General features: G+C 36.7%; 2 protein-coding genes across 4 annotated transcripts in view; one reads left to right on the plus strand and one right to left on the minus strand.

The window, feature by feature from the left end:
• The first annotated feature begins 464 nt into the window (after positions 1 to 464).
• Positions 465 to 27,842, plus strand: part of LOC373229 (myosin-like protein MlpD) — a 62,498-nt gene continuing 35,120 nt past the window's right edge. For 2 of the 3 annotated variants that reach the window (XM_030973774.1, XM_030973776.1), the window contains exons 1-16: positions 465 to 862; positions 8,663 to 8,965; positions 10,580 to 10,645; positions 11,593 to 11,820; positions 16,512 to 16,626; positions 16,919 to 17,066; positions 17,684 to 17,919; positions 18,298 to 18,369; positions 18,996 to 19,134; positions 19,735 to 19,960; positions 20,424 to 20,597; positions 21,302 to 21,429; positions 22,107 to 22,232; positions 22,647 to 22,725; positions 25,044 to 25,249; positions 25,679 to 25,790. In XM_030973774.1, the coding sequence (XP_030829634.1) occupies positions 8,852 to 8,965; positions 10,580 to 10,645; positions 11,593 to 11,820; positions 16,512 to 16,626; positions 16,919 to 17,066; positions 17,684 to 17,919; positions 18,298 to 18,369; positions 18,996 to 19,134; positions 19,735 to 19,960; positions 20,424 to 20,597; positions 21,302 to 21,429; positions 22,107 to 22,232; positions 22,647 to 22,725; positions 25,044 to 25,249; positions 25,679 to 25,790 (2,169 nt within the window). In that variant the 5' untranslated portion in view covers positions 465 to 862; positions 8,663 to 8,851. Of the gene's footprint in view, positions 863 to 6,703; positions 6,825 to 8,662; positions 8,966 to 10,579; positions 10,646 to 11,592; positions 11,821 to 16,511; positions 16,627 to 16,918; positions 17,067 to 17,683; positions 17,920 to 18,297; positions 18,370 to 18,995; positions 19,135 to 19,734; positions 19,961 to 20,423; positions 20,598 to 21,301; positions 21,430 to 22,106; positions 22,233 to 22,646; positions 22,726 to 25,043; positions 25,250 to 25,678; positions 25,791 to 27,842 lie in introns of all 3 variants that reach the window. The other variant, XM_030973775.1, reaches the window with a different exon arrangement.
• On the minus strand, positions 11,830 to 13,355 carry LOC115919738 (heparan sulfate glucosamine 3-O-sulfotransferase 1-like). The gene has a single exon (XM_030973777.1). It carries the CDS (start codon positions 13,352 to 13,354, stop codon positions 12,146 to 12,148), a length of 1,209 nt encoding a protein of 402 aa, XP_030829637.1. The 5' UTR covers position 13,355; the 3' UTR covers positions 11,830 to 12,145.

The following is a 27,842-nucleotide window of genomic DNA, read 5'->3' on the forward strand; positions in this document are numbered from 1 at the left end:
ATGACCTAGGTTCAAACTTCTGCTTGAAAGTTGTAGCACAGTTCTCAAAAACAAAATATTATTTCTAATAACATCTTTCAAATACGTTTCTCATTGTCATTTGAATAGCCGTAGGCCTATGATTGTATTAATTCAGCAGTCAAAACATTTTTAAGCAGTCAGCTTTCAAAAGTGTAGGGCGAGGATGTGACTTAAAATGATGTATATACTTTTTGTTTACAATTAATAATCCTCACTTCATCTGCAACCGTCTATTTTTGGTAAGGTATAATAATTATACTCTCTGCAAAATGAAGTGTACTCCACCCCTTTTGTTGACCTTAATTCTTTTCGGGTAGGTACCTCCCCGCAAGAATTATGGCGTACAAAAGAAAAACCTAATCTTCGACTTTGAACAATACTGCTTACACGCACGTAGAAATGTCGTCTGGTAGTACCGGGACGTCATTGCACGCATTAGTGCACTTATATCAACCATCCGCATTTCCGTGTATATTTTTACCGCACCAAAATGTATACCTGTTGAGAAGCGTATTGTATTGACAAACTCTATCTCACAGTCCCATTGATAGACATTTGTGATAGTTTGACGCTATCGGGACATTGCATTATAACCGTGTGCCTAAAGTAGGCTTGATATTTTGATGACGATGCTTGTTAAATGTGATTTCATGGACTTGATCATGCATTATGGCGTTTAAAAGTCGGAGTTCGTCGACACTGCAGTGAGTTTGGTGCAGGCGCCAACACCAATCGACAGTGATCGAAGAGGAAACTCTTGAAACTGCTGCCTCACGCCCAAACATTCAACAAAAGGCCGGTGGTTTATAAACAAAATATTGTTCTCATACACTTCTGTAAGGTAAGTTTCATCAGAAGAAGTTCCACTTCTTCTTCTTTGAGTTAATCTCCTTCACAGTTGAAGATTCTTGCAGACCGATGAGTGTGTGTGTGTGCTTAATAAAGCCAGGTCAGAAGTTACTTAAATTGTCTAACATTAGGGGTGTGAATAGTTACTCAGTCTTTGATGTTATAGTTCAATGAATTAACTATAAACCATAACAGCCTATATTATGTGTATAATGCAAATTTTAAAACGTACCAATAATTTTAACTTTGTTGATATACAATGTCTGTAAAATAGCTGTCTACAAATAAAAGGTTATCGATTGGGTCTACGTATTGATAAATTGGTAGGACTTTCTGAAATAAGAGCTATGTATAGGCTGTAGCGAGTTACTGTGGTTAAACAAAAAAATGAAATGAAACGGTTTTGCTGGCAGTATATATATATATATATATATATATATATATATATATATATATATATATCTTGTTCATGGGCAGTCGAATTAAATCTACATAACTCTATAGGCCTATAGTTCATGTAGTACGTTACTATTTTCTTAATGATTTAAATTAGTTATAGGCTACTAGTTTATGTCAGTTCCATGGAACTGTATTACGAATATGATATTGAGTGATTGAATCTTACGTCAGCAAAGCTCCGAGCTTACGTTGAACCGTTTCCAAGCAGTGAAGCCTTATTCACACAACGTACCAAAAGACGGCATTTGTATAAAACATACTGAAATAAAGATATGAGTTGTAATCATAGTAATCATTTAAGCATAGATTTGTAAATCAATAATGATAAATCAAAATCAATTTTAGCAACTGTCCAGCATAGATTACTACACCCAAAAGCTTTCTATGGGAATGTTTGTAGATCTTGTATTCTTAATTACTGTCTGAAAAACCTAGGCCTAGTTTATGTTTGAATTTGCATCTTGTCATGCACCACCTACCCACAAATGGTATTACAATGGAGTTCCTTTTCTATATTGAATTTTGAGGGGGCATTGCCCTCTGATTTTCTGGATTAAATATCAATATATTGAGTATGCGTGAGAGACTAAGGTAGTTATGGTTGATAAATATATTTTAATGACGTACACGCCTAAAACTAAAACAACAACAACAACAACATAATAATATACGAAGAATTATGAACATGAAGCCTGTGTTAATGATGGTGTTTTGCACTAAAAGCGTCCAAAAATAGACATTTTATCTTCCTGTCTTATGGCACTCTAGTTTTAATTTCGTTTCATCTTTTGTTGATGATGGGATGCTAATGACCAATCGATCGTTCGTGTGACCAGTTAGAGAATAGTGATGGACGAAATGGCTTCGTCACTTAGATATCGTCGTCATCGTATAATCATCCATATACGTATTCCCCTGATTATTTCACGTTTCCCTTTGTTCATGTTTTTGCTTCAGTTTCAATATCAATTTCGATTACGATTTCATTTCGAGTTGAATTCATTGTTTTCTTCAAATACATTTTTTCCTTCTTCCTGTAGGCCTAATAATTTGATAATCAAGATGATAATAGGCCTACGCTGTTAAGCGTTTTATTCACTTATACTTGTCATTTATACTAATATATGTCTTTACTCTAGATTATTTCAACTTGAGTTCGTTTATTACACTCACTCACAAAACTGAAATAAACTACAGTAGAGACAAATTTCTCTTTTAGAAAGAAAAATATGCAATCTACATTATTTTGCATACTTTCATTACGTAATTAAGAATTTCATTCAAGAATTATTGATAACAGAAGTAGTACAGGTCTATAAGCACTTGATTTCACTTAGTCACCACACAGGCCAACCGGGATAACCCTCTTAACTCTGACGTGAAAAAAACGGGCATTTTTATGACCCTTTCTTTTGTTTGTTCTTCTCTCAGTTGTATTCAAAGAAAACCCTTTCGTCACAATTCCTATTGTTATTATTTTGAGGACAGTAGCGTATACTAGAATAGTCACGGTCTATCTGCCCTTGAATAGTATTTGGAATATCCAAATATAGAACGACGTATGGTGCATTGATTGCAAGAGACACTGAAATAATATATACCTTTCTGCCTCAAAATGATTCCCACCACATTGGGGGAACTACATTGAATATAATAGTACATGTTTCTATAGAACGACTTCAGTAACGAACGTCTTTGCTTGGCTCTAAATACCTTTTTGGTGTCCCTTCCTTCCTATTTCCTTTTCCACTTGTATTCTCTGAAATATTTACTAATAAATCGAGAATTCAAGACACATCGGTGGTGGGGATTAATCAATTTATTATAGGAATACAATAATAAACATATCAATGTAATATGATATCTGTATAGGCCTTTATAAAAGCAACCATACATGACTTTGAAAACATAAGGTAATTTATATTACAAAATGTAACATGTTAAAAGATGGTTGTTTCGCAAAAAGATATATAGACAAAAAGAAACATCAACTTTCGCTGCAAACCAGATAAAGAGAGAAGAAGAAAAAGAACAAAAACAACAACAACAACAATAACAACAACTAAGAGCACAATATAAGATAAACAGGGTATAGTTCGGGAGTTATTATCGAAGTTGAATTGGACCAGGTTTCAAGTTTTCACAACGTTTTGCTCGTATTTTCCTTGGCAAGACAGAAGAGCTTCATCAGTCAGACTGGTTCTAAGAAAAAGCAAGAGAAAGCAGAAGAAAGCAAAATAATGTGTTTCAATAATGATTAACAAGCTGGAGAAAAAAAATCAATAAAAATATATTTCTCAGAAATGAATTTTAAACAGTAAAAAAAACACTTAAGTGTTATTTTATCTAAACAGCTCCAGTGAAAATATAAGTGGTTGAGTCCATGTATTCTCTTGAGATAAATGAACATGAACAATATCGAAAAGTTGCAAGTTAAGAGGCCTTTCATTGAGATTGTTGATTGGCATGCAATCATGCACGATGCAATATGATCACGGTCTTTTCATTGTCACAGAAGGCTGAAAATCTCAAAAATCCACTTCAACATCAGTGTGTTGTATCGGATTATATAAAGGGAGATTTCATGTTTCAGTAAGTGATTCGCTGTTGGAGAGCCTTTACGCTCGATTTGAATGCAAGCATTACAAAAACGACACCAATGAACTGTGGATACTTGAATAATTATTATTATTTAACTCTCATGCAATATATTGCCTTGATAATGAGGGTAATTGACAAAATCATACAAGGGTAATGACAATACCAATAATGAGATGCAATATTATTCGTCTCGAGATGCGTGCTTCAGGAGCTTAAGTAGTAATTTCAATTTAGAAGCTATAACGGAAATCAGTATACAGTAAATAATTGGGACAAATATACAGTGCATACAGTCTATGTGCACGGCGTTAGCATACAAGTATACAATGTGCATTCTGATTGGAATCATCATAACAATACACCTTGATAGATGGGGTATTAAGTTTGTAGAGAATTATATGTGCTAGAGTTCGCATGAATGGTGTCACTAATGCAAATAACATGTCCTTTTCTTTGGGAAAAAAGTGATTCGTCATTGTTTGTATTTGTCGGGTAAAGTCGGAGATATTCTATGAGGTATATATTTTGTATGTCGTATTGAAATAAATTATGTTAATTATCAAATCAATTTAGTATCTACACGCAGACATACATTGATAAGAAGTATGTGCCGACGGTAATGTAGCTCATTTGTCTGAGATTGTCTTCTCCCCCTTTTTTTTCTTAGACAAAATCAACTAAAGATTCTTTACTTCATTTATGTTCTTTTGATTTTGTCACATGTTTGTATTATAAACACCCCTTTATTTCTCATGCTCCCTCCCCCTCTCTCTCCTCTCTGGCCCTCCCTCTTACCTCCCAGCTCTATTCCCCCTCTTCCCCTCTCCTCTGTTCTCTCCTCTGTTCTCTCCTTATCATTCTATTTTTAAGTAATGTCACTTTTTATACATCTTCTCTATTTTATACATGCTTGCCTCTGTTGCCATTCCTCGTAGCTAGCCTTATCCCTCTTGTTAAGTATTTTATTCCTCTTAAATAATCTTATCCCCTGTTTCTTACAATATCTGGCCATCATCTTGATTGTGTTGACATAATACCCGGATTCAAAGTTAATACCGGTACTTGAATTGTTTACCAGGGGATAAGATTTCCTCGTTTTCATCAATAGTTAAGTAAACGAGACCCTCCCTCAGACAGAGTTTGGATAATAGGAGAGTTACGTCTGTGAGAATATTTACTATTCTCTTCTCCCAGTTTACACTCGTCATGTCGCAACGCCCCTCTTGAAAGTGCTACTGAATAGTCCCGTTTACCTAAAACAAACCGTAAGTTCACGAAGCAGTACACTCTCTCAATCCAAAGGAGTTGAAAAAAGACTGGAAATCCACTTTGTTAGGAGCAGGGGCGGATCGAGCCGGCGGCAGGGGAGGGGGCCCAGTTCTTGAGAAAACATTTAGCGGCAAAACAGCCGGCCGATAATTCGCTCAGTCAGGGGGTGAGCACTAATTTTATTCTTGTTGGCCCTCGAAAATTTGAAAAATCGCACCCCCCCCCCCTTGAGCACCAGGGGAGGGGGCCCTTCTCCGTAAATGGTATTAAAATTAACGTGTTTTTACACGTTTTTTCCCCCAGGAAGGGGGGGGGGGCCTCCTGGATCCGCCACTGGTTAGGAGCCATGATAGGAATAACTTGGTTAGAGAGTTGAATGCACTCGTAATCATAGTGGAACCCACTCACAAAATTTTGCTTGGCGGTGAGAGTGTATATTACACTATATTTTAGAGAATGGATTTCACTTAAAAACGAAGTGAGTTTCGACTCCCGTCCATTTAGAGAGCATGTATATACAAGACATCATTTTGTACTAATAAGGAATTTGATCCCTTTTAACGGCAATTGTGGTGATCAAATTCATCAAAAGCTTTTTTCTGAGAAAAAACACACTTAAGGACACTTATGAAACACTTATTAGGACTGAAATAAGTAGTTCCCCATACGCATTACCATTTGGCTTTACTTTGCTAGTTATATTTATTGAATGACGTCATGAGTTGAAGGCACGCGAATTTGATGAATACTACCATTAGACGCCAACACATGTATTAATAGGACTTTTAGATTGAGTGGACGAGAACGGAGTGAATGTCCACTGATCATGCGTGTCCATGGCAAGCCGTTTTAGCATTTATTCCTATTTCTTGATATCAAGAATTGGATTATTGATATGATGAAATGATTTTCTGATGTAAAGCAATGGTAATTCTTGATATCAAGAAATAGGAATAAATGTTAAAACGGCTTGCTATAGACACGCATGATCAGTGGACGTTCACGCCGTTCTCGTCCACTCGATCAAAAAGTCCCTTTTACGCTGTTAACCAATTTCTCAGGTTTTTTCGGGTCAATCTCATACAATCACATTAATACATGTAATTTCAATACAATAATTAATGGCCATTGTTATTAACAACATGATTTTAGACATCCAAATTTGAACCAGAAAAATGTGTAATAATTTTGTTCACCAAAATATTTGCTGAATATGTGATGGGCATAACAAAGGTTTAGTTTTAATTCTTTTTACAATGTTAAAGAGTAGACATCTGAAACGGTATGGATATGCAATGTAGTCAGAAGTGGTAGTAGAAGTGGTGGTGGTAGATATGATGACGGTGATGGTGGTAGCATGCAGTGCTAGAATTGTATATTAATGCATTTTTATATCTTTATGGAATATAGCTGTTCCAACGAAAACAAGTCACAATAATTATTGGGGAAATCATGACACGTGTCACATCGAATTAGTCGCTGTCATCTCTATTTATCCTTGCAGACTTTACTCAAGATATCGAAGTCCACCGTTAATTATATGACGTATTAATCGGAAAGGTATATTGACTCTTCAAGGAACACAAGTACCGGGCCCCTCTTATCAAAGAGTGCAACGCCAAATGGTATGAACAGGGAAATTCCCATCTCTGTTTCATGTCGCCTTTGACCCCTGTTGATATACATTGAAGAAAGAAAAACAATATAATTCATCGCATATTCCCCCCCCCCCCTTTTTTTTTGGTGAAAAGTCATGATATGATTTTATTGTTATTTACTTTGCATTTTTACGAGATTTGTTACAATGATGAAAAGCAAAAATGTTGGTGTTTGCTGGATATATTTAATGATGTAGGCTTCCAGTAAACAATAGGGGGCAGGCTTTGATGCAGATTCTAGCATTGTTATCATTTTTCTATATTCACATTCGGGGGATTGCGTGAAGATACAGTCTTTTAAAGTATATTGATAAACATACGTTTGACTTAATCAATAACACTAAAGATTTAGCGTGCAAAAGCGCAATTTTCTACCATATAATTATTTCTTCATTTCCAACTCCTCAAGTTACGTGAAACACCCCCCCCCACCACCAAATCTACAAGGGGAATGCGGCCACTGAGCTGGGAATGTTATACTGTGCCTATTTCACGAAATATGAGAAATATAATATACATAATTTCCTCCACTGTGTGGAGCACGACCTTTAAACATTCCTGGTTTCTATGTCAATAGGGTAGAATAATACAGCTAGCAAGGTCGACTATTCATCCATATCTGTCCTTGCAATGTGCCAGAATCTAAAAGTTTTATAAAAAACGATGGGTTTTCCCTAAAATTATATTTTTTTCTCGACATGAAGTACAATACACGCATACAATGTATACATGTTCTCTAAAAGATAAGAAGTTAAATTTAGAAAGGAACTGTTTGGAACCGATTGAGAACAGTTGATTGTATACTACATAATAATAAGTCTAAACTATGGTGTTTTGTAATCATCGAAATGATTTTAAAAAATTGATCCAATCTTGCGAAAAGTCAAATGCAATTCACATAGAAATGTATTTATGGGACTACCCACCTATGTGGTATGAAGTTTGGACAAAATATTCCAGCTATTTATCAATTTATTTAGAAGTCCAGTGCAATCGAAAAGAGATCATTTTAGGGGACATCATAATATGTCGTGTATGTTATTCCTCCAAATTAACATTGAGAAAATAATAGATTCATAAATTATTTTCACCTTTACAATGTTTACTAGAACACAACGTTCTCTGGCCATCTATCATGCATGTCATACATATATTTTGCAAACATTTGCATCGTTGTTTGAAGAGGTTTTTGTTGTCCCTTATGGTATTTAAACAGCTGGACAGGAATAAAAGCACACGAAATGATGGTGGATTTTCGATATCTGACGTTTTAGATAATTATAATTCTGCAGTGATTACAACTAGAGGTTAATTAAAAAAAAAAAAAATTTATGAGTTTTGAATGCCGTTTTTTACCGTTAGGTTTCATAATGTGGGGGTTTGATTTTGGGGAAGACATTCAGACATAGAAGAGGGAGAAAGAGAGAGAGAAAGAGAGAGAGAGAGTGAGGGGGAGAGGGAGGGCGAGAGAAAGAGATAGAGATAGGGAGATAGAAAGAGGGAGAGAGATAGGGAGGGGGAGAGAGAGAGAGAGAGAGAGAGAAAGAGACATTATTATATAGATAGAAAGAGAGAGAAAGAAACCCGCGGGAAACAACCCGACTGATGTAAAGTAATGTGATCATGAATTAATGCTCGTCGCTTTGAATATTACTGACGCGGACGAATGAATGAATGAGTTAACAAAGGCATATTGAAATACTGAACATATTTTTTCAGGAAAAAAAAGTATGTTAATTTATTATTATAGCTTCATACCATTTAGTATTGTTAATATTTTTCTTTCACATTTCAATCTCTTTCAGTTCTAAATTGGAATTCGGCAAGTGCTTCGAACTGAATAATTCCCAGGATTTCAAAGTTGCTGCTTGGAAAAGGGCGAATATTTCGTTAGAGGAGGATTTGTAAACTGTTGAATAGCAGGCTGTTCTGCTCGTACAGAGGCTCGGATTTTGATACTGTAGGATCGAAGAAACAGGAGTTTTGTGGTAACCATGCCTCGTGGAATCAATTTGGACGGTGCGGACGATCTTGCCGCACTGGACACACTCGACGAGGAGACTATGTTGGAGGCTATTTGTCGGCGGTATGAAAAGGACAGGATTTATGTGAGTATAGAACAATAATAAAACAAAAAACATCTACAAATCGTCGCCGTTTTCACGAACCGGCACAGCCCAACGCGCAACGAAATAAGTACATTCTGAGAAAAACGCGTTTTACGTTTAGCCCGTTTTGAATTCGCCAGAAACATGCCTTATGTCAAATTTTATATCACAAATTACATATCAATGAAAGGAAAATATTCTGTATTTTCTATACATTCCATTTGTTAAGCATAAAGACAATTACTATTAATATTACGAAGCTTTGGACTCTCGTGCCGGTTCGTGAAAATATTATTTTGCTGTTTACGTAGCAAAAATATTTTCACGAACCGGCACAAGCCACTGTGTCGTTTTTCCTATGTAACTTTACGCGCAAGACAAAAGCGCTCGCGCTGTCTTAGCGCGTATTTTATTTTCACGAACCGGCACAACCGCCTGTGTCGCGTCGTCTAGGACTTGTAAGCGCAAAGATATTTTCACGAACCGGCACAGCCCATTGACTTATAACGGCGCGTGCCGGTTCGTGAAAATATGAATCGTGCTTTTTGGCTCGTGTGTCGTTTTTGTCATTTGTGTAACCATGGATATCTCAAAAACTAAAGCGTTTTGGATGCTGAAATTTGGTGAGATGAAAGATTGTTGATAACTTATGCTAAAAATGCAAAAAAAATAAAAACTACATTTTGAAGGGATTTCGGTGGCTTGTGCCGGTTCGTGAAAACGGCGACGAAATATTTGACTTTATTATTATCGTCACCGTTATCCTCATCGTTAATATTTCAAACATATTGTCATCATCACTACCATTATAATTACCACGAGCATCATCATTAATATAACCACTATCCCAATCATCATCATCACCATTTCCATCAACTTTGTCATCATTGTCGGAAGACATAAATTCCTTTATGGTAGTAGGAATGACTTTATTTAATGTGTAGACAGGTGTTTGCAATTTTTAGATGATCGACCTGATGACTCTTGATTATGTCTCTACGCCTTAGTAATGTAATTTAACGTTTAGATATTAATTTCCATAGTAATTGCTGAAAAAATTTAGGTAGTCATTATAATCACCATCGTCATCACAATCATCCACAACACCATCATCATCATCATTACAACCATCATCAACATCATCGTCAGCATCACCTTCATCATTATCATCCGTCACAATCGTCATCCTCCTCATCATCATGATCACAACCACCAGTAATACTGTCATCATAATCATCACCACTATACCATCACTATCGACATCATTGCCAGGATAAGCGTTTTGTAGCTTATTGTGTACATTCATTATCAAAAGATGTGATATTTCATGAATGATAACATGTATATAATATTAACAGGAAATTTATTTATTTACTTTCAAAATTATCTAACAAATTGATTAATCATATTGCGCCACTTGGATACCTTCCACAATTCGTTTTCTTGAAACCTTTGTAATTCTTTCATTTGTTCATGACTGTTCCCAATGTATAACAAATTCTAGATTTTGCCTGAACCTTTCTCAAAGTTGAATTAATTGGAGAGCTAATTCCCACTCCAAGTGATAAATAAGTTTTGTTATGCATGAGACGTTGTTCTTTTCACCCACTGCAGACTTACATTGGTGATATTTTGGTAGCTGTAAACCCCTACAAGCCTGTGGGAATCTACTCGTATGAGGTATGGTATCAAAACATTAAAAAGAGTTTGTTTGAAGCAAGGAGACCCTGTGTGTTAAATTATATGAGTGTAAAGACCTTCTGGCTCCAAACAGATGAATATTCTATGCCTAGTGAGATGAAAGTATAGGTTAATGAAATATAGTATTGAAATATGTATATACATATACAACTACGGTAATTACATCGGTTTTTAAATGTTGTAAATTTGGACAGAAAAAGTGAAGATTAACAGTTCAACACTACTCTTGAGACAATTTATTTTGGTAGTCGTAATTGAAGTTGTATCATATTCATCATAGGCCTGATCAATGTAAAGGCTCAACATGACTCATGAAATTGACACTAATGCTTCTATTTCAGGTGAATATAATATATCAGTGATAAATTCATTATCTCATTAAGAGAGAGTTCACATGCATTTACAATTTTGCCCAATCAGATCATAGGCTAATCATGTCTATTTATTTTCTCTTTTCTGGAGACCAAACTCGTGATAGTACTTGAACGTGTGATAATTTTTCGCAGTGACTATTGTCCAAATTGATTATCATGTAAAACATATTTCAGAATAGGTGATTTCCAATTGTTAAAAATGCACGAAATAAATATATGTATAAAGAGATTTAGATCAATGGCATGTTCAGCATGAGGAGAAACTAAACGAATCTTTGAAAAAGAAAAGCTTGATGTATTATGCAGGGCTTTCTTGAAATGCAGATCCACTGTCTTCTAGTGGAACTGAATAAAACTACCCTGTTATAGAAATCTTGTATAAATAAATAAATATAATAAATGATAGTCGATGCCTTCTAAATAATGTAAATTGTCTGTTCCGGGATATGTCCCTTGACTCCATTCGTCGATGTACCCAGGTACTTTTCGCCTCTCCATGTTTGTCAATTCAAGGATACGTCACCTTTCTTTATTTCTTCTTCCACTCCCTAGAAATCACTTTCCTATGCCGACCTGAAATACAGGCAGTCCCTTCCGCCCCACGTTTTCGCTGTGGCCGACAAAGCTTATAGCTCTATGAGAAGAACAGGCATCAAACAATGCAGTGTTATCAGCGGCGAGAGCGGGGCGGGGAAAACGGAGACGGCCAAATACGTCATCGGGCACATCATTAGCCACTGTAATAGCAAGAAGAGCAACTTGCAGGAAAAGATTCTCCAGGTAAGTGCATGCTTTGTGGACTATCACTTTGTTTGACTATCAAGTTTCACACCGGGAGAGTTCATATTTAATGCCTCTGAATTCCATGTCATCAAAATGGAAAGTTAAGACGAAATATTGAAGATGGCCTAAATTGAGGGGATTGTATATGTTCAATATTTCATCGAATTGTGTTTTGCTCCACCCCTTTTAAAATTACGATTACCTAGTGAGAGTTTTGTGATGTACGTGGCATGTCATCTAGCCAACCTTGGTTGATATTTGTATTATTCACAGTGATAAAAACTGGAAAAGTATTCAATTTTTCATATTCAATATCAATCTCCTATTTCTTTTTATAAATCCAAGAAAAGTTCAATCCAAGTTGGTCACGAAGCGCTTTGTTGTAGGGTCGATAAAAGTCCTGAAGCTTTCTCAAGACATCCTCAGATACGTTGGGGTGAGGGCGTCCTTTCGATGGGATCATACATCCGAAATCGGGTCTTTCTGGCACTTGCGCACAGAAGAACCCCTTTGTTTTGGACTTTACAAAGTGTGATCGTTTATAGAACTTTGGTAATCCAAGGAATTCTTCTACTTTCGACATAGTTGGGTAAGGGTCTTTCGCAAAGGCATCACCGTCAATGAACATGAATTGGTCTCTCTCATATAAATTCAGTAATTTTTGTATGTGAATGATATACAGCCCTAGCCATGTGAACTTTGATACAACAATATCACCGCCAGGTTCCAGTATTGTCTTTTCGAACGTTTCCTGGATCCTGACGTTCTTGTAGATCACGTCAAAGGGTCGATCTTTGGGAGCGTTGGAATGTGCTACGTAGTGGAGGTACTCTGAGATTGCCCTATCAACAGGATCCCGTAAGATGACAAAAAACTTGACACTGGACGATAGGAACGATTGGAAGACCAAGGTCAAATGAGAATGAAAGAAACCGGGACTTTCTGTCATGGTTAGTTGGAACGGACTACTGAAACGCATAAGTTGGATCCATTTAGTGATAGAACTAGCATTGACTTGTTTTCCAGGGAACGGCATCTCCCTAGTTATGGAGATGACTGGATGAAGACCGAGGAACCTACTGAGGGTACCTGTACCACCTTTCTTAACGCCTATGACTATGGCTACTGGCAATCTCTTTTGGCACTGTCTCTTCTCTAGCAACCTCTCAGGAATCGGTGACTGCTTCCCGTCGTAGGTGTAGCAATTGTCAACTTTTTTAGTCCAATTTGGATCTGTCGAATTGATACGACCCAGGATCGTTTCGATGCTGTCCCCTGTTTTGAAACCATTATGTTCACTTTGTGAATGCGGAGAACATGTTTGTCTGGCGGCATCTTTTCTTTCTACCTCGGTTATTTCGTTCCATTTTAATCCTAGCGCCGGGTTCGGTCCTTGCGTCCTCTCTGATTGTGGCTGTCTATATATTCTGAGGAGAGCAGGGTAATTTGTAGAAATCATGCCACCGCCGAACGTAACAAGCGTAATCGCAATTGAAACTGAAAGACACGCCATCACCACCTTACACCTCATCATGGCAGACCTACACCGAAATGGTACCACATATGACTGTGATGTAAATCTGTCGCTGTTCTCACGGCCTCAACTATATTATTTTCCAAGTGTTTAGACAGGATAGGTGCTGATTGCTCCGCGTAATACTAAGTGAGAAGCGGTTTGTTTGTCGACATAAAATAGACAAACAATAATTGTACTCTTCAAGTCCAAATACTTAGGGCAGATGGCGTGATTTTCCGTTCAGTGACAAGATGAGCGTGTGACGTGCCGAAATTGAAATTTAGAGTTGATTTGTCTTTCGTTGATGCACCTTTTTAACGTGAAATATATTATCAGTTCCTGGGATTTATGGCTTCAATTGGATATTTACGAATTTGGAATATTGCAAATATGATGTCTTCGAGATCTAAACATAGAAAATGGTCAAAGCATGACCCAGCAGCTGAATATCAACCTACCGACAAGACGAAGTCTCTCAAGCCTGAATGAGGAGACCTCAGAAGAGTCTGCTGCTCAACAGACCGCAACCGCCTTTTCATATGCAAATATGGAAACAATCTCAGCAACCAAGTCTAACATAAAAGATTGCATCCGATGGATCAGGTAGTGAAAGCGTTTCGCTTAAAGGCAGTTGTTAAGGAGATGGTTGACGCTGTTTACACTGCTGTGTACGACCAAATCGCAAAAAGAGCTACACGATTCATTTCAGCTTGAGCTTTAGAAAAGTGAGAAAAAGATTATCGATTTGTCTTCTACCACTATAGCGTCAGGCAGAAACAGATCTTGAAGCTTGAATACATACCATAATCGTAATAAAATAAATTATATGATTCGATCTTCAAAGAGAAATTATTATTTTGATAGATTTCTAAAATTCTCGAAAGAGTGATGTTTAATTGATTGTATGGTTGTTTAATTCATAATAACATACTTAATTGCAAACAGTATGGTTTTTGTAAAAATTGCTCCACAGATTTTGTTTTCTTAGATGTATATGATAACATCATTAAATATGTGGATGCCAATAAACATGCAATAGGTGTTTTTCTGGACTTGTCGAAGGCATCGATGCTGTATCTCATCATATTTTGTTATCTAAATTGCAATTTTATGGAATTCGTGGCATAGCATATCTGATTCAGAGGTTTAATTGTTATTTGATGAATAGGACGAATCTGTTGGAATTGTTTCATTCAGATTGCAACACTTTATCATGTGGCGTGACGCAAGGCTCGATTTTTGGGCCACTGATTTTTCTGATCTATATTAATGATATTTTTAATTGCTCGTCTTTCTGCCAGTTTGTTTTATTTGCCGAAGATACCACACTTGTTGCATCTCATAACGATTTAAATACTTTGGTTGATCTTTTGAATGAAGATTTGAAATATGTTAATGAATGGTTGATTTGCAATAAGTTATCTGTAAATGTATTGAAAACAAATATTTGGTATTTGTAAACCGTCGAAATGTCAAATCTTGTTATTGAAATGTTTCACTATACATTAATGGTTTACGTATCGAGCATTGTCGCGTTATAAATTGTGTAGGCGTTTTATTTGACGAAAACCTATCCTGGAATTTTTATATTGATTCAGTTACCAACAAGATTTCCCGCATGTCGGTGTTATTGGTCATTTAAGATAAACTGTGCCACGTCGTATTTTATTATGTTATATAATGCCTTTGTTTTTCCACACATAATGTACTGCAATGTTGCATGGGCTTCTAAACATCAGTCTAAATTATTGAAACTACACAGGTTACAAAAACGTGCATAACGTTTTTGTTCTCATTTTGATTACCGTGCCCCGTCATAACCTCTGTTTATAAGATTTCAAACCCTGTTTACGATATACACAAATTACAAACTTCTTTGATAATGCATCGGTTTACTACTAACACATTTCCTGATGTTTTGAAAGAAATTTTCTGTACGAATGCTACAATACACAATTACAATACAAGAAATGCCTCTAAGTTTCACCAATGGGAAGTAACTTCCAGCATTGTTGCAAATTCTCTACGCCATCATGGCCCTAAAGTTTGGAATACATTACCAAATTCATTACAATCAATTCAGTTCACCAAACCATTTAAACGTTAAACTTAAGATGCACTTCTTGTCAGTGTATAGTTCTTCTTAAATGATATATTGTAAACGTTGTTTATCTCTTTACTCTTCTCCAGCTGTTTCTTATTCCAATTTAAATATATGTACATTTTGATGTATTTTTCTTTGCCTATGTTTCACAACAATGTATAATGTCGTTTTTACTGTGATTGGAATCAAATAAAGTTCAATTCAATTATAACGATGAAGTTATGCTTTTATTGAAAGATATTTTGTTTGACTGTCAACCAATCATCTAAATCCATCTAAAGCCTCATGTTTGTATTGTACACCAGTAGGTGTCCGGATACGATTTTAACCAGTTTCCCTACATTGTAGCTCAGCTTCGTGAATATATTAGTATAAATGACGATTGGAAGAAGTAAAATAGTTATTTAGTGAATGAAATATCAGCTTAATGAAATTTGTTCTTAATTTGTTCATTCTTGTTTATTTCATAACATCTTTCTTTCTTGGTTTCTTTATCATTCACAAGTCATGCCCATTATTGAATCCATTTAATAAACAATCTCTTCAGAGTTTCACATCAATATCTGCTCTTACCTCTATAGCCTTTTTTGTCTCTATTATATACATTTTGTTTCTTGCCGACGTCTCTTTTTTTGTACCATTCTTCTTCCATCTTTTGATCTTTTGACTCCTCCTCTGCTCTTCAAGTTTATGTGAGTGTGTCTTGCTTCTCTCATTAAAATGTTTACCTCTCTCTTTGCACACTCTTTCTGTCTGCGGTATTTGTTGATATTTTATCGTATGTCAATTATCATCTCTTGTCTCTATCTTTAGCTGTGTCTACACTTACCTCTCCATCATGTTAAATTCATGTAATTCCTGTTTTCAACTAGGGCGTGAATTATGGATAGATGTAATTTGACCTTCTAACACATGATTTTTCTCGTCATTAGCCATTACTACTACTAATGCTAAGTTCACCTATTATTTCTACTATACTCCTTCTACTACTACTACTACTACTACTACTACTACTACTTCTAATACTCTACTTCTACAATAATTACCCTCTTCGTATCCATCTTTCAGGTGAATCCATTGCTTGAAGCCTTCGGAAATGCTCGAACTGTGATGAACGACAACTCGAGCCGATTCGGCAAATTCCTTCAACTTCAGTTCACAGAAGACTGCCAAATAGTAGGAGGTACATTTCACAGTGTTTTCTTTTTTTAAAGAAAATGGAGAAGAAAAAAATCAAAGTCATTATTATCATGTAATAAACATTATGTAATATAAAATCAGGTTGATTCAAGTCAAATAGAATGTAAACTTTCATCTTAAAAAAAAAATGATTGTGATACGTGTACTTTTAATTTTATATTTCTCCAATTTTGTATGTTTAAACATGAACTTAGATTTTACAAATTTTTACACAAATTACTGTTGGGACCTTCGCGATGAAATTATGGTATTTTGTCCATTGTCCTACATTCTAGCCAAAATTGACACGTACTTACTGGAGAAGTCTCGTGTGGTATCGCAAGGAGAGGGAGAAAGAAACTTCCATGTCTTCTACTATCTGTTTGCTGGATTGACGGAACAGCAGCTCTTGAGTATACTGCTCTCACCTCCTGAAAAACACAGGTATGTCAGACCTAGGTGCTAACTTTCAGATGGGTGTTGCCGCGAAAAATGAATGTAAGAGTTTGAAGTCTGCCTTACATTTTCCGACTCGAGACAAGTTGTTCCAAATTACAGTTGTACCGTTTTTTCCCCAAGTTGTAAATCACCTATTAGAGGCAATCTATTCTGAAGACAATACGATCAAAACGTCGAGAACCGACACAACTCGTTATAAGAAGACTACAGCGCTGTATGGCAGCTAGGCTAAAGCCAGGGTAGCGACACTATACTTTGTATTCACCTTGAACATCCTCTGGGATGTAATAATAAATAAAATAATAACGTTTTATTTACCCAGGGTAGCCACTTCAGTTATGAAACTGCTCTTCCAGCGGGCCCTGCATAACATAATATGTTATTACTACCCTTCTCCAATCTAATATGCTGAGCTCCTACCTAGAAGGCAGAAGGTCCCATTGTTATAAGTCTTTGGTATGACTCGGCCGGGGTTCGAACTCATGACCTCCCGTTCATGAGGCGGGCGCTCTAACCACTGAGCCACCATACCCGGTATGTAGCTATTGATATTATCATTGTGAAAAAACTGTGACCTTACGAGCTTTTCTTTTGCGAAACAGGACACTTACTGGGAGAGGAGAGAAAAACATCTACACCAGCGAAGACGAGTTCCTGCATTGCCAGAAGAACTACGATGAACTCCAGGATATCATGGAGCTAGTTGGCTTCACTCAAGAGGACATCTGGATGATCTACCGTCTCCTCTCAGCCGTCATTCAGATCCCCGACATCGAATTCGATGTTGATGACGAGACGGGGGGTTCCTATATCGTCGATGAATATGTCCTGAAAGTTGGTAAGACCTACGAAAATTATTTTGGTTTACATTATAAAAAACTAGTTTGTTTTACTACAACAGTAGGCCTACATAAGACAAAAATACATTGACAATGCTGATGGAAATATAATGGGGAAATGATCGCATGCTGAAATGATAGACGAAGGGGAAAAGAAGAAAAGAAATAATGAACAACCTTATGAATAAAAGGTTATTATCACATAATAAATGAATGACTGACAGACTGAATGATTGAACTAATAGATGACTGGTTGACAGAATGAATAAAATAATGAACTCATGAATGAATAAAATAGTTAATGAATGATCTAGTTATTTTTTCAAACCAGTTTCTTTTTTATTTTACTCGATCTCGATCTCCTTTCTCTTTAACAGTCGCCACGCTCCTCGGTCTAGACCCGTCAGCCCTGGCTACAGCTCTCATCTCAAATATAGTTGAAGCAAGGGGTGAGTGTACTCTCCAATATTTCCTCCTAATGAATATAATATCATGATTTGATATCTCAGTAGATCAGAGCGAGAAGAGAGTTTTATCTTATCATTAAACACAGGATTAACAGTCCTTCTGGCACTCAACGGATTTGCATCAAGATTTTATTGAGCAAATAAAATGATGTGATACAGGGCAATATAACGCAACTGGATTCCCAATTCATTATCGAAAGATATATTGACCTGTTTGTCTTTTTCAAATGCCGTACGTTTCCAACTTTTCCACATTTTATGTGATTATAATGATTATGCATGTCTATATCTATTGTTATATATTCTGTCCATACATATATAAGAATAGAGGCCGACTATTAAAACTGTATTTTTCTCTTTCTGTACTGATATATCTGAAATTGGTGCGACTTATTTTCTTTTTACAAAGTAAGATGTAAAGGGCACCAGAGGGCAATAGCCCCACAAAGTGATATGCTCTCCTATGTATGTTTTCGACCACTGACCACTTCATGAAATGGATCCACACCTGTAGGTAGTGAAAGAATAAGATTATTTCTATTAGCTAGTCTATAAGACAAAATTTAACTTCTATGATAATTTACTTTAATCGTTCTCGTCTTACCCAGGCGAACAGATCGTGACTTTGAAGAACGTCGGGCAGGCGAACGATGGCCGGGATGCCCTAGCTAAGGCTCTCTACAGTAAGCTCTTCAATTGGATCGTCAACCAAATCAACTCCCTCATCGCTCCCGATGATGATTGCCCGTGAGTATTTTATTTTATGATATGATATGATTTGATTCTTCTAGTTATTAAGATACAACTTTTTCAACCACATCTACATATTAAAGAGAAACATTGATAGGTATGAGAGTAAAACAAACCGCTGGAGGTTCTTAGAATGTGGACAGACGGGCAGTGAAACGGCCATAGTCATTCGTGTATGATGGAATTTTATTTTATTTTTATATGACCTCTGTTGCACCAAATATCATCGAGTGCTTAAAGACCACTACCGGTACCATTTTTTTTTAATTGTGGTGCTAACGACAAAAGTGATTCGTTATTATTTTCGAGTCGGTGCTCGGGGATTGGGATAATTATTGTCTGTGTTCCCAGACAGTACTGTTGTTGAAGATAAATTGTCACTATAGTCTTTGATTTTGAAAAAAAGTTCTTGAAATGACTTGTCGGACAACATGGTTAGAAAGAGCGAAACAACATAGGAATATAGGTTTATTTTCTCCATCTTAATGTTTCAAGTTAAGTCTCTTGTTCTGAGGTGTTTTGTCTTCTCATCCCAACATAATCACATTATGGGATGAGAAGACAAAACATTTTCACATGATGACGGTATCTTTACAGGGGAACTAAAGGCTACGAGATCGGCATCCTAGACATCTACGGCTTTGAGAACTTTGGGAAGAACAGCTTCGAGCAGCTGTGCATCAACCTTACCAACGAACAACTTCAGTACTACTTCAACCAACGGATCTTTGCCTGGGAGTTGGCCGAGTACGCCGGGGAGGGTATCCCCAAGCACTCGGTCAAGTACCAAGACAACATGCCGGTTCTGGACCTCTTTCTGGCGGTAAGGATTGGACCATAGACGTAATACGTCTATGATTGGACCAAGGTTTTCCGGATGAGTTGTGGGATAATATAAATTGACTTGCAATCACTATATACGAAATAGCAAACAAGAATGAAGTGTGACAAGAATGAGAAGGGAAACAAAAGAAGGAAACATGAATGGATGTTAGAGGAGACTTTTAAAATCATTTGTTTGCCACATAATATTGTAAATCAATTTGATCTGCTCGATTCGAAGTGGGAATTGATGTTAGAGGAAATGTAGCAAAAGTCGAAAACAGTAAATCTTACACCGACAATGAAAAATGCTTTATAAGATGGTGAACGGTTAATAAGTTAAACATATGAATCAATAAACAGACTTAGATCTACATTCTTGTTATTCTTCAAGCTCCAGAAATATGACTAGGTTCGTTTTTAGTCGTCTCTTTGTTAAATCACATATTTCCCTCCATTTCTAGAAGCCGCTTGGTCTCCTTTCACTCCTGGACGAGGAGGCTAGGTTCCCCAAGGGCACTGACGTCACCCTAGTGGGCAAGTTTTCGACCAATCACAGCAAGAACAGCAACTTCTTGATGCAGAAGAAGAACAAGGGTAACACGACTATCTTCGGGGTCAAGCATTACGCATCAGAGGTAGGATTGTTTCTCATACAATTATCTATTTATTTGTCCACACCTTGAAAACAATTGGGCAGAATAATTGTTCATTATCTACTAATAAAGGATGGAAAGGGACAAGCGTGTTTGTTGGGTAAAACTGAACACCATATTGAGTGACACTTCACACACACACACACGCACGCACACACACACACACACACACACACACACACACACAAAATCTGCATGTTTCATTTAATCCCCGTATTGGACATGTTTTACCCAACTTATCTACAATACAACTATTGTTGTAATCAAAAGTATATTCAACTTGTACATGTGGGAGGAGCCCAAATAGATGCTCCTTCACATTGAGCTGAACTAGTGAGCCTGAAGTCGCAGACAAAATATAAAATATCATTCATGGAGAAACATTTGGCCGCTGCCGCTGGCTACGCTACATGTATGTAGATTGTTCTCCATCTACCTTAATATCACAGAATTATATCCATGTATACTAATCTTCATCATAATATATTGATATTGTTATAATTTTCATACGTGATTATTTCTATTTTAATACAGTGTATAAACATACATCTGTCCGATTCAATTGACAAATTTGAAGAAATATTGCCAAATAAGTCACTTTGAACCTGTAGCTTTAACTAGATTCTCTCAACGCACTGCATGTATATTTGTATGTTACCTATTTTTTTGGTTTCGTTTTATTTCAGATCTGGTACGACTCTACAGGGTTTCTCGAGAAGAATCGTGATACATTCAGCTCTGTTCTATCTGAATGCTTGACCAAGTCAGATAATGGTCTGGTTAAGTTCCTCTTCGTTCAACAACAAGAACAAAAGTAAGACCCTTCTCCCTACTTCCGTCCTAGTAATTAGAATATGATGACAATAGTTTGTTTAACAGATTGGATATTTAAGTCTGTAACATGTTCATGTAGTTGATTCTTTTGTACCCATGTGGTCGATGCGTTTAAGTTTAAAGTCACTCTGTATATCATTCTTGGGGCAATTCTCAGTTAAAAACTTTAACATTTCCTTCTTTCTAATTGTTGATATTGCATTACTGTGATTATGAATCTTAATTCAAATTCAAGACTGGAACTTGAAGTACAGTTACAGCTATAATTTCACAATTTATATTCACTATATTATATAGGCCTATCTGAACATAATTATTACGAACTTTAACTCCTTTTAATTTTGTTTTATTGTAATGCTTTTAGAAACATCATTGGTCAGATGATGTCAATTGAGTGTCATTCGGCAGCTAATCGGAAACAATTAAAGAATGTTTTGAAAATAATAAAAGATCACGACGTTTCGTGCGCCGCTGCAACACTTCGTTATCACCTGACGAAGTGTTGCAGCGGCGCACGAAACGTCATGATCTTTTCGATCCCTTGTTGACCATACATTGCGAGACAAATGAATATCACTAGCGATATTATTTTTGATACTACATCCTAATATATTTAGCATTAATTACAAAATGGTTTATACTATTTGTGCTTTTTAGTAAAAGGGGTCTGGGCACTCCGTTCAGGAATCAGAAGGATATCTTGATGTGCAAGCCGGCCCCTACGATCACGATCAACCCAGGTGTGAGTCTGTCCAGAGAAGCCGCTAGGAAACTAAAGAAACAGTAAGGGCATTATTATTATTATTATTATTATTATTTATTTATTATTATCATTATTATTATTATTATTTTTTTTTTGGGGGGGGGGGGGGGTGGAGGGGATGCAGATAATTTTATTAAGCTCAAATGGGACCTCAAAGAGAGAAGAAAAGAGGAGCAAATAATCGCAGACTACACATGATATTCATGAAGAAACCCACACCAATGCAGATCGGATACCTCATGAATCATGACGGATGATAATATCTATCAAAAATTTGCATTGCACGATACATCTCTCCCAATTATATATAGTGATAATCAATGTTTTATTCAGAGCTCTCAGCCTGTCAGTGATAGCAATTTCATTAACTGAAGGCTCACCTTTATTCGAGAAAAAATGAAAGAGATTATCCCTTCCATACTTTATGTTTTTAGACTGAAAGAAGAGAAAACGGCCAGAGCTAAAGCAGCCAGGTCCAAGAACCAAATACCTACCGTAGGATCCCAATTCAAGGTAAGGATAGTCTTATTTGATACTCAACCTATACAGATTGAGATTGAGAGAGAAAAGGGGGATAGAGAGAGGAATAAAGATAGAGAGAGGAATAAAGATAGATAGAGAGAGAGAGAGAGAGAGAGAGAGAGAGAGAGAGAGAGGAAGAGAGAGAAAATGACAGAGCTGTTTTCTGTGTATTATTTATCTCATTTTCATTTGCTACATTTCATCCACCCTTGAAAGATATTCTTTTTCGCTATAAAGTAAAAGGCAGTACATCATATTAATGGAGAAATTGGACAATTAAGTTGAAATCTATTTTTTTATTAATTTCTTTGAAAAGAAAAATATCAAGTGAAGAGCTTTTTACGTTGATGTAATAAATATAATCATTTCTGGCTAAGAATGTTGAGGTCAATCGTTTTGCTGGAAATTCTGTCTCTTTTCATAAGTCACGATGTTAAATGGGTTTGAACGCGCGCCAAAGCGTACACCGTATGGTTTGTTTGGGTTACGATCTAAGGGCTAGGGCATCTAGCCAAATGATTATACGACTTTTCAAAGAAGGACACTGCATAAAGAAAGGTAAATTTCCCACCAGTTTTTGAAAGTCATGTTCACGTTACTTAAGGTCATAATGGATAGCTGGAAAGCTTCAAAATGTAACCAATAGAATCTTCTTTCTCGTGAGAAATTTTGGATGAACCTTTGTTGATGAAAGTATATGAATCAAATGATCTTAGAATTCTCTGACATAAAAATTAATGTAGACATTTTCTGTCGTCACCTCAGGATCAATGCAGTACATTCACATGCAACGTAGTATTGAATATCAAAGTATGTCGCAAAAAACACATAGGTAACATGAAAATCAACGAATCTATCGTCACCTGTGTGAACTTAGGAGGAGAGTAGATCACACTTAAGTGACCTGCGATTTCTAAGAGTCTGTAAGGGAAGAAGGAAGATTGATTCACGACCTCAATTAAAGTGAATGGATTGCTTCCTGTTGTCTTCCGAATCGCTTCGGCTAAGGGATGACTATGGGTGAATGCGGTCAGTGGATTGCCAGTCTTTCTTTGTAGTCATGGGACTCTGTTTCACGTCGATTTATGGCAGATGTAAACAACATGAAACGAAAGATGACAGTTGCTTAAGAGCATCAAAACAATACCAGATTACCGGAATTTAGGGATTGACCTCTATATCGCAGTTAGTTAATTTATGTGTCGTCTGCTAAGAGCCCGATGGGCACTAACTCTAGAAATAGCGTCATTTTAGCTACTACCACATGTCATATTATGTTGCCATCGCGGCGTTGGGAGGAATAAGTGCCCAAAGTGCTACAAAATCTTCCATGAGCCCGGGGGAATTGGATGAGGAGGAGGGGGGGGGGGGGGGAACTCGCTAACATGAACACCCTCACTTCTAAAGTTACTCGGCGCCATCTTGTCCAAGATACTATTATTCTATTAACATCAAATATGCAGAAGTGCAGGAAGTAATTCAGTTTCAATACCAACATCAATCCACACGACTTGCTGTGAAAATGTTTTGTCTTTTCATCCCATAATGTGATTATGTTGGAATGAGAAGAGAAGGGCAAACAATTATTGGTTGCCAAACCATATCTCACATTTAAGAATTAATATTTCCCCTTCCCAGGGCCAAAGCAAACGTGATGCCTTTCTAGTAACCTTTAGTGATACCGTAAGGTCAAAAAGAGAGGGTTAACCAGAAGAATAGTATGTCATCCTGATTGCCGGATGAATAGGTGATTGTTCGAGGTCTATCCTTCCTTTCTTTGAACCAGGGATATTACATGTCGGTCAACAAACTTTGCCTTGACCAGTATGTTAACAAATTTGTAAACAACGGCGATTACGCATGCGCACTGCGGATTACGGGATGTAGAGAATTGTACATAGCTAAGTGTAGTTGACTTAACAGATTAATAACATAAAGAATAGTAATGTTGACTCGGAAATGAAAGCATCACTAGTGCGCAGTAAAGCTCATTATTGTAAGCATCAACTTGATCTGATTAAAAAACTATTTTTCATGAATGGAGCGATACTCCTTCCTAATCATCATGTTTTGAATTTTAATTTGTATTGAATATGGATTTGAAATACCTTTTTCTGCAATCGATACTTTTTAAAGGTTATGATTAACGAGAGATTTATATTTCCACAATGTGGTATGTGGCATTTCTCACAAATTATTGTGGAAGACATGCCGTCTGTTTCACGCCAAGTATTAGAATATTTGTTTTCTATATTCTTGTGAGTAATTCTAACTATTAACATATTGTTTTTATATCCTTTCTTTTTCAGAGCTCACTGACGAGTTTAATGGAAAAGCTTCTTTCCGCCGACGCCCAGTTCATCCGCTGTATCAAACCGAACTCGTACAGCCGACACAACCAGTTCGACCACGAGTTGGTTCTTCGGCAGCTACGGTACACAGGCGTCCTCGAGACTATCCGGATCCGAAAGAGCGGATATCCAACACGACTTCAGTTCTCGGATTTCCAGCATCGGTAAGTAGATAAAGTGACGTTTTAGGAGGACTCATTTATTCGATGAGTTTTTGATGAAAACATGGATGCCTGTAAGATTAAATGGATACTTGCACGATGGGTCACATCTAGCTGGAAGCTAAGATTTGTTTCAGTCAGATAGGTCCTCTGGCAGAAGAATTGAAATGTTTCTCTGCAACTAGCAAGAAGCATGGATTCTTTTCGACAAGTTGACTTTACACGTGAAATAAACAATTAACTACCGTAAATTTCTTATGGTATTCCTAAATTCGTTTTTCACAGCATGTTTAAAAAAGACAAACCCTTGGTAGGCTATAACTATAGGATCAAACATCAATATGATATTATCTTTGCATTCTTGAGATTCACACATTAGATGAGTATCATCGTAATATGACTTTAATTTTCGTTTTTGTTTTTGTCTGAAAGGTATAAGTTTATTGGCTTCCCACTAACAGCAGACATTGATGTGCATCCCAAAAAGTGCAAGCAAATTCTCGAAGCGGCTGGTTGCACAGACTATCACATAGGCAAATCAAAGGTTAGTGATCTCCTTTTTTACTACATTAATTTTTAAAAATTGTTTTTGAAGTTCAAAGATTTAGAGAAAATGAAATAAGGTCCAATGTGGCTAGTAACCTGACATTATTTGAAAAGACGTGAATACGTAGAAACACGATTGAATATCAAATACTGAGAGATTTTCAGTTTTTCACACACAGGAAAGACATGCCATGCAAAATTTGAATTCGATTGGATTAAAAAATAAAGATCTATATTTCTTATAAAATGTCAGGATTCTCACTGAGGTAGAGAAACAAATTAAGAGAAGAGCCCAATATTTCTTCTTGGATCTTTCCAAGAACACGACGAATAAAGGACGTTGCTCCAAGTTTATCTCACTAACATCATCGTCTCAAAGATGCTTTCCCAGTTGCCATGACAATGTGGATCTAAATAGCAGTTTTGCAAAGGATGCATGCAGTATTTCTAATTTTATTCCTGATTTATAATTAGCCCAAACTACTCCATGGCAATTTAATCATAAGACAATGGTAAGGTAAAAAATTTGATTTAGCCCTTCTAGATCTTTCCATGAACCGACAAATTGAAGGATGTTGCTCAAAGTTTATCTCGTCACCATCGTCTTGTCAAGATGCTATACCATTGTCATGAGAATTCGGATCTTGAGGCACAATCTTACAATGAAGATGCTTGTGATCTTTATACTTCACTATCATTATTCCAAAAGGTCCTTCGGAAAAAAGGGAGATATGTGCGTGCGTGGGCTGTGAGTCTGCATGTGAGTGTGCGTGTGTGTCTGATTATCAAGGGAATATTTCATTCAATATCTGATGATTGGGCTGTTAAATAGTTACGTTGTGACCATCAAAAATGTGTTTGGGTAACTTGGCGAGTATCATCATTGATCATCGAGATTAATCTTTATTATGTTTCCAATTTCTAAATGTTTCTCCAATCAGTAAACACCTTTCTTCCCATCTGATATAAACTATAGCCTATCTCTATTTGTAATATTAAGCTCGATGAACGGTCCATATTTATCGTGTGGAGTACGTTTTCATCATATCATGTTGAATACACAGTTTGTTACTTCAGAGAATAATTCTATTCCAATATATCGGTTATCATGGAATAGATATGAATCGGTCCTTCTTCAAGAATAGAAGAAATTGTTACAAGGATTTCTCTTTGTATGCAGGTTAATGAACTGATTACTGATTTTGTCCACATCAGATTATTGCTGGCATTCTTGACCCAGAATTAGACAAGTTATTTCCCGAGAGGTCTCCTGATGGTCAGGCTTGGTTGCAGCAAGTCACCTCCCTAGTTGCAGCCTTGGTTTTATTTCACAATGTGAGCCCATGTAAAAGAGACAAAACACACGAGGGTCATTGATTATGAAAAAGCTCTCTCCCGGGATGGCCGTGATGGCGATCAGTGTCGCTTCGATGACACGATGCCATACAGCGAAACGTGTTTGTGGTCACGGGCCCATGACTAGTCACAGTAGGAACACAAACATTGATCTAAATCGGTCACTCACATTCTCCGAAAAGACCTGGGATGTTCGACTAATGGCAACTTCCAGGTGGCCATCAGGTATTAAGAATGAAAAACATCCATGTTATACGTGGCTATGGCGACACTTCCTTGCCGCTAGAAAGTTGCTATGGTGTCTCGTTATCATGATACTCATTTTTTCCTCTCCCGCCTCCCGCCGCCTGTACACAATGTGACGTCATAATTATGGTGCATCTTTTTGGCGCCACCTGGGATATTCTTCATCGTCTGTGGAAGGACTCCTTGACTAGTTCTAAAATTAATTAAAAATAATATGTTTATTTATACCATTGGCAGGGAGAAAAATGCACTGAGCTGATTGATCATAATTATGGGTTTTGTTTGTCAATTTGAGAGCCTTTTTTCGTTTTATGTTCAAAGCTTACATCAAATCCTATTCTCATATCACTGTGCTAACTGATTTCACGTCTCCTCCTCTCTCTCCCTCTCTCTACCTCACTCTACCTCTCTCCCTTCTCTCTCTCTCTCTCTCTCTCTCACTCTCACA

Source organism: Strongylocentrotus purpuratus, unplaced genomic scaffold (assembly GCF_000002235.5).
Source record: "Strongylocentrotus purpuratus isolate Spur 01 unplaced genomic scaffold, Spur_5.0 spur5_scaffold_7, whole genome shotgun sequence".
Taxonomy (NCBI): domain Eukaryota; kingdom Metazoa; phylum Echinodermata; class Echinoidea; order Camarodonta; family Strongylocentrotidae; genus Strongylocentrotus; species Strongylocentrotus purpuratus.

Coding starts and splice junctions, on each gene's coding strand:
- LOC115919738 (XM_030973777.1), bottom strand. CDS start 13,354: ATGAGGTGTAAGGTGGTGATGGCGTGTCTTTCAGTTTCAATTGCGATT.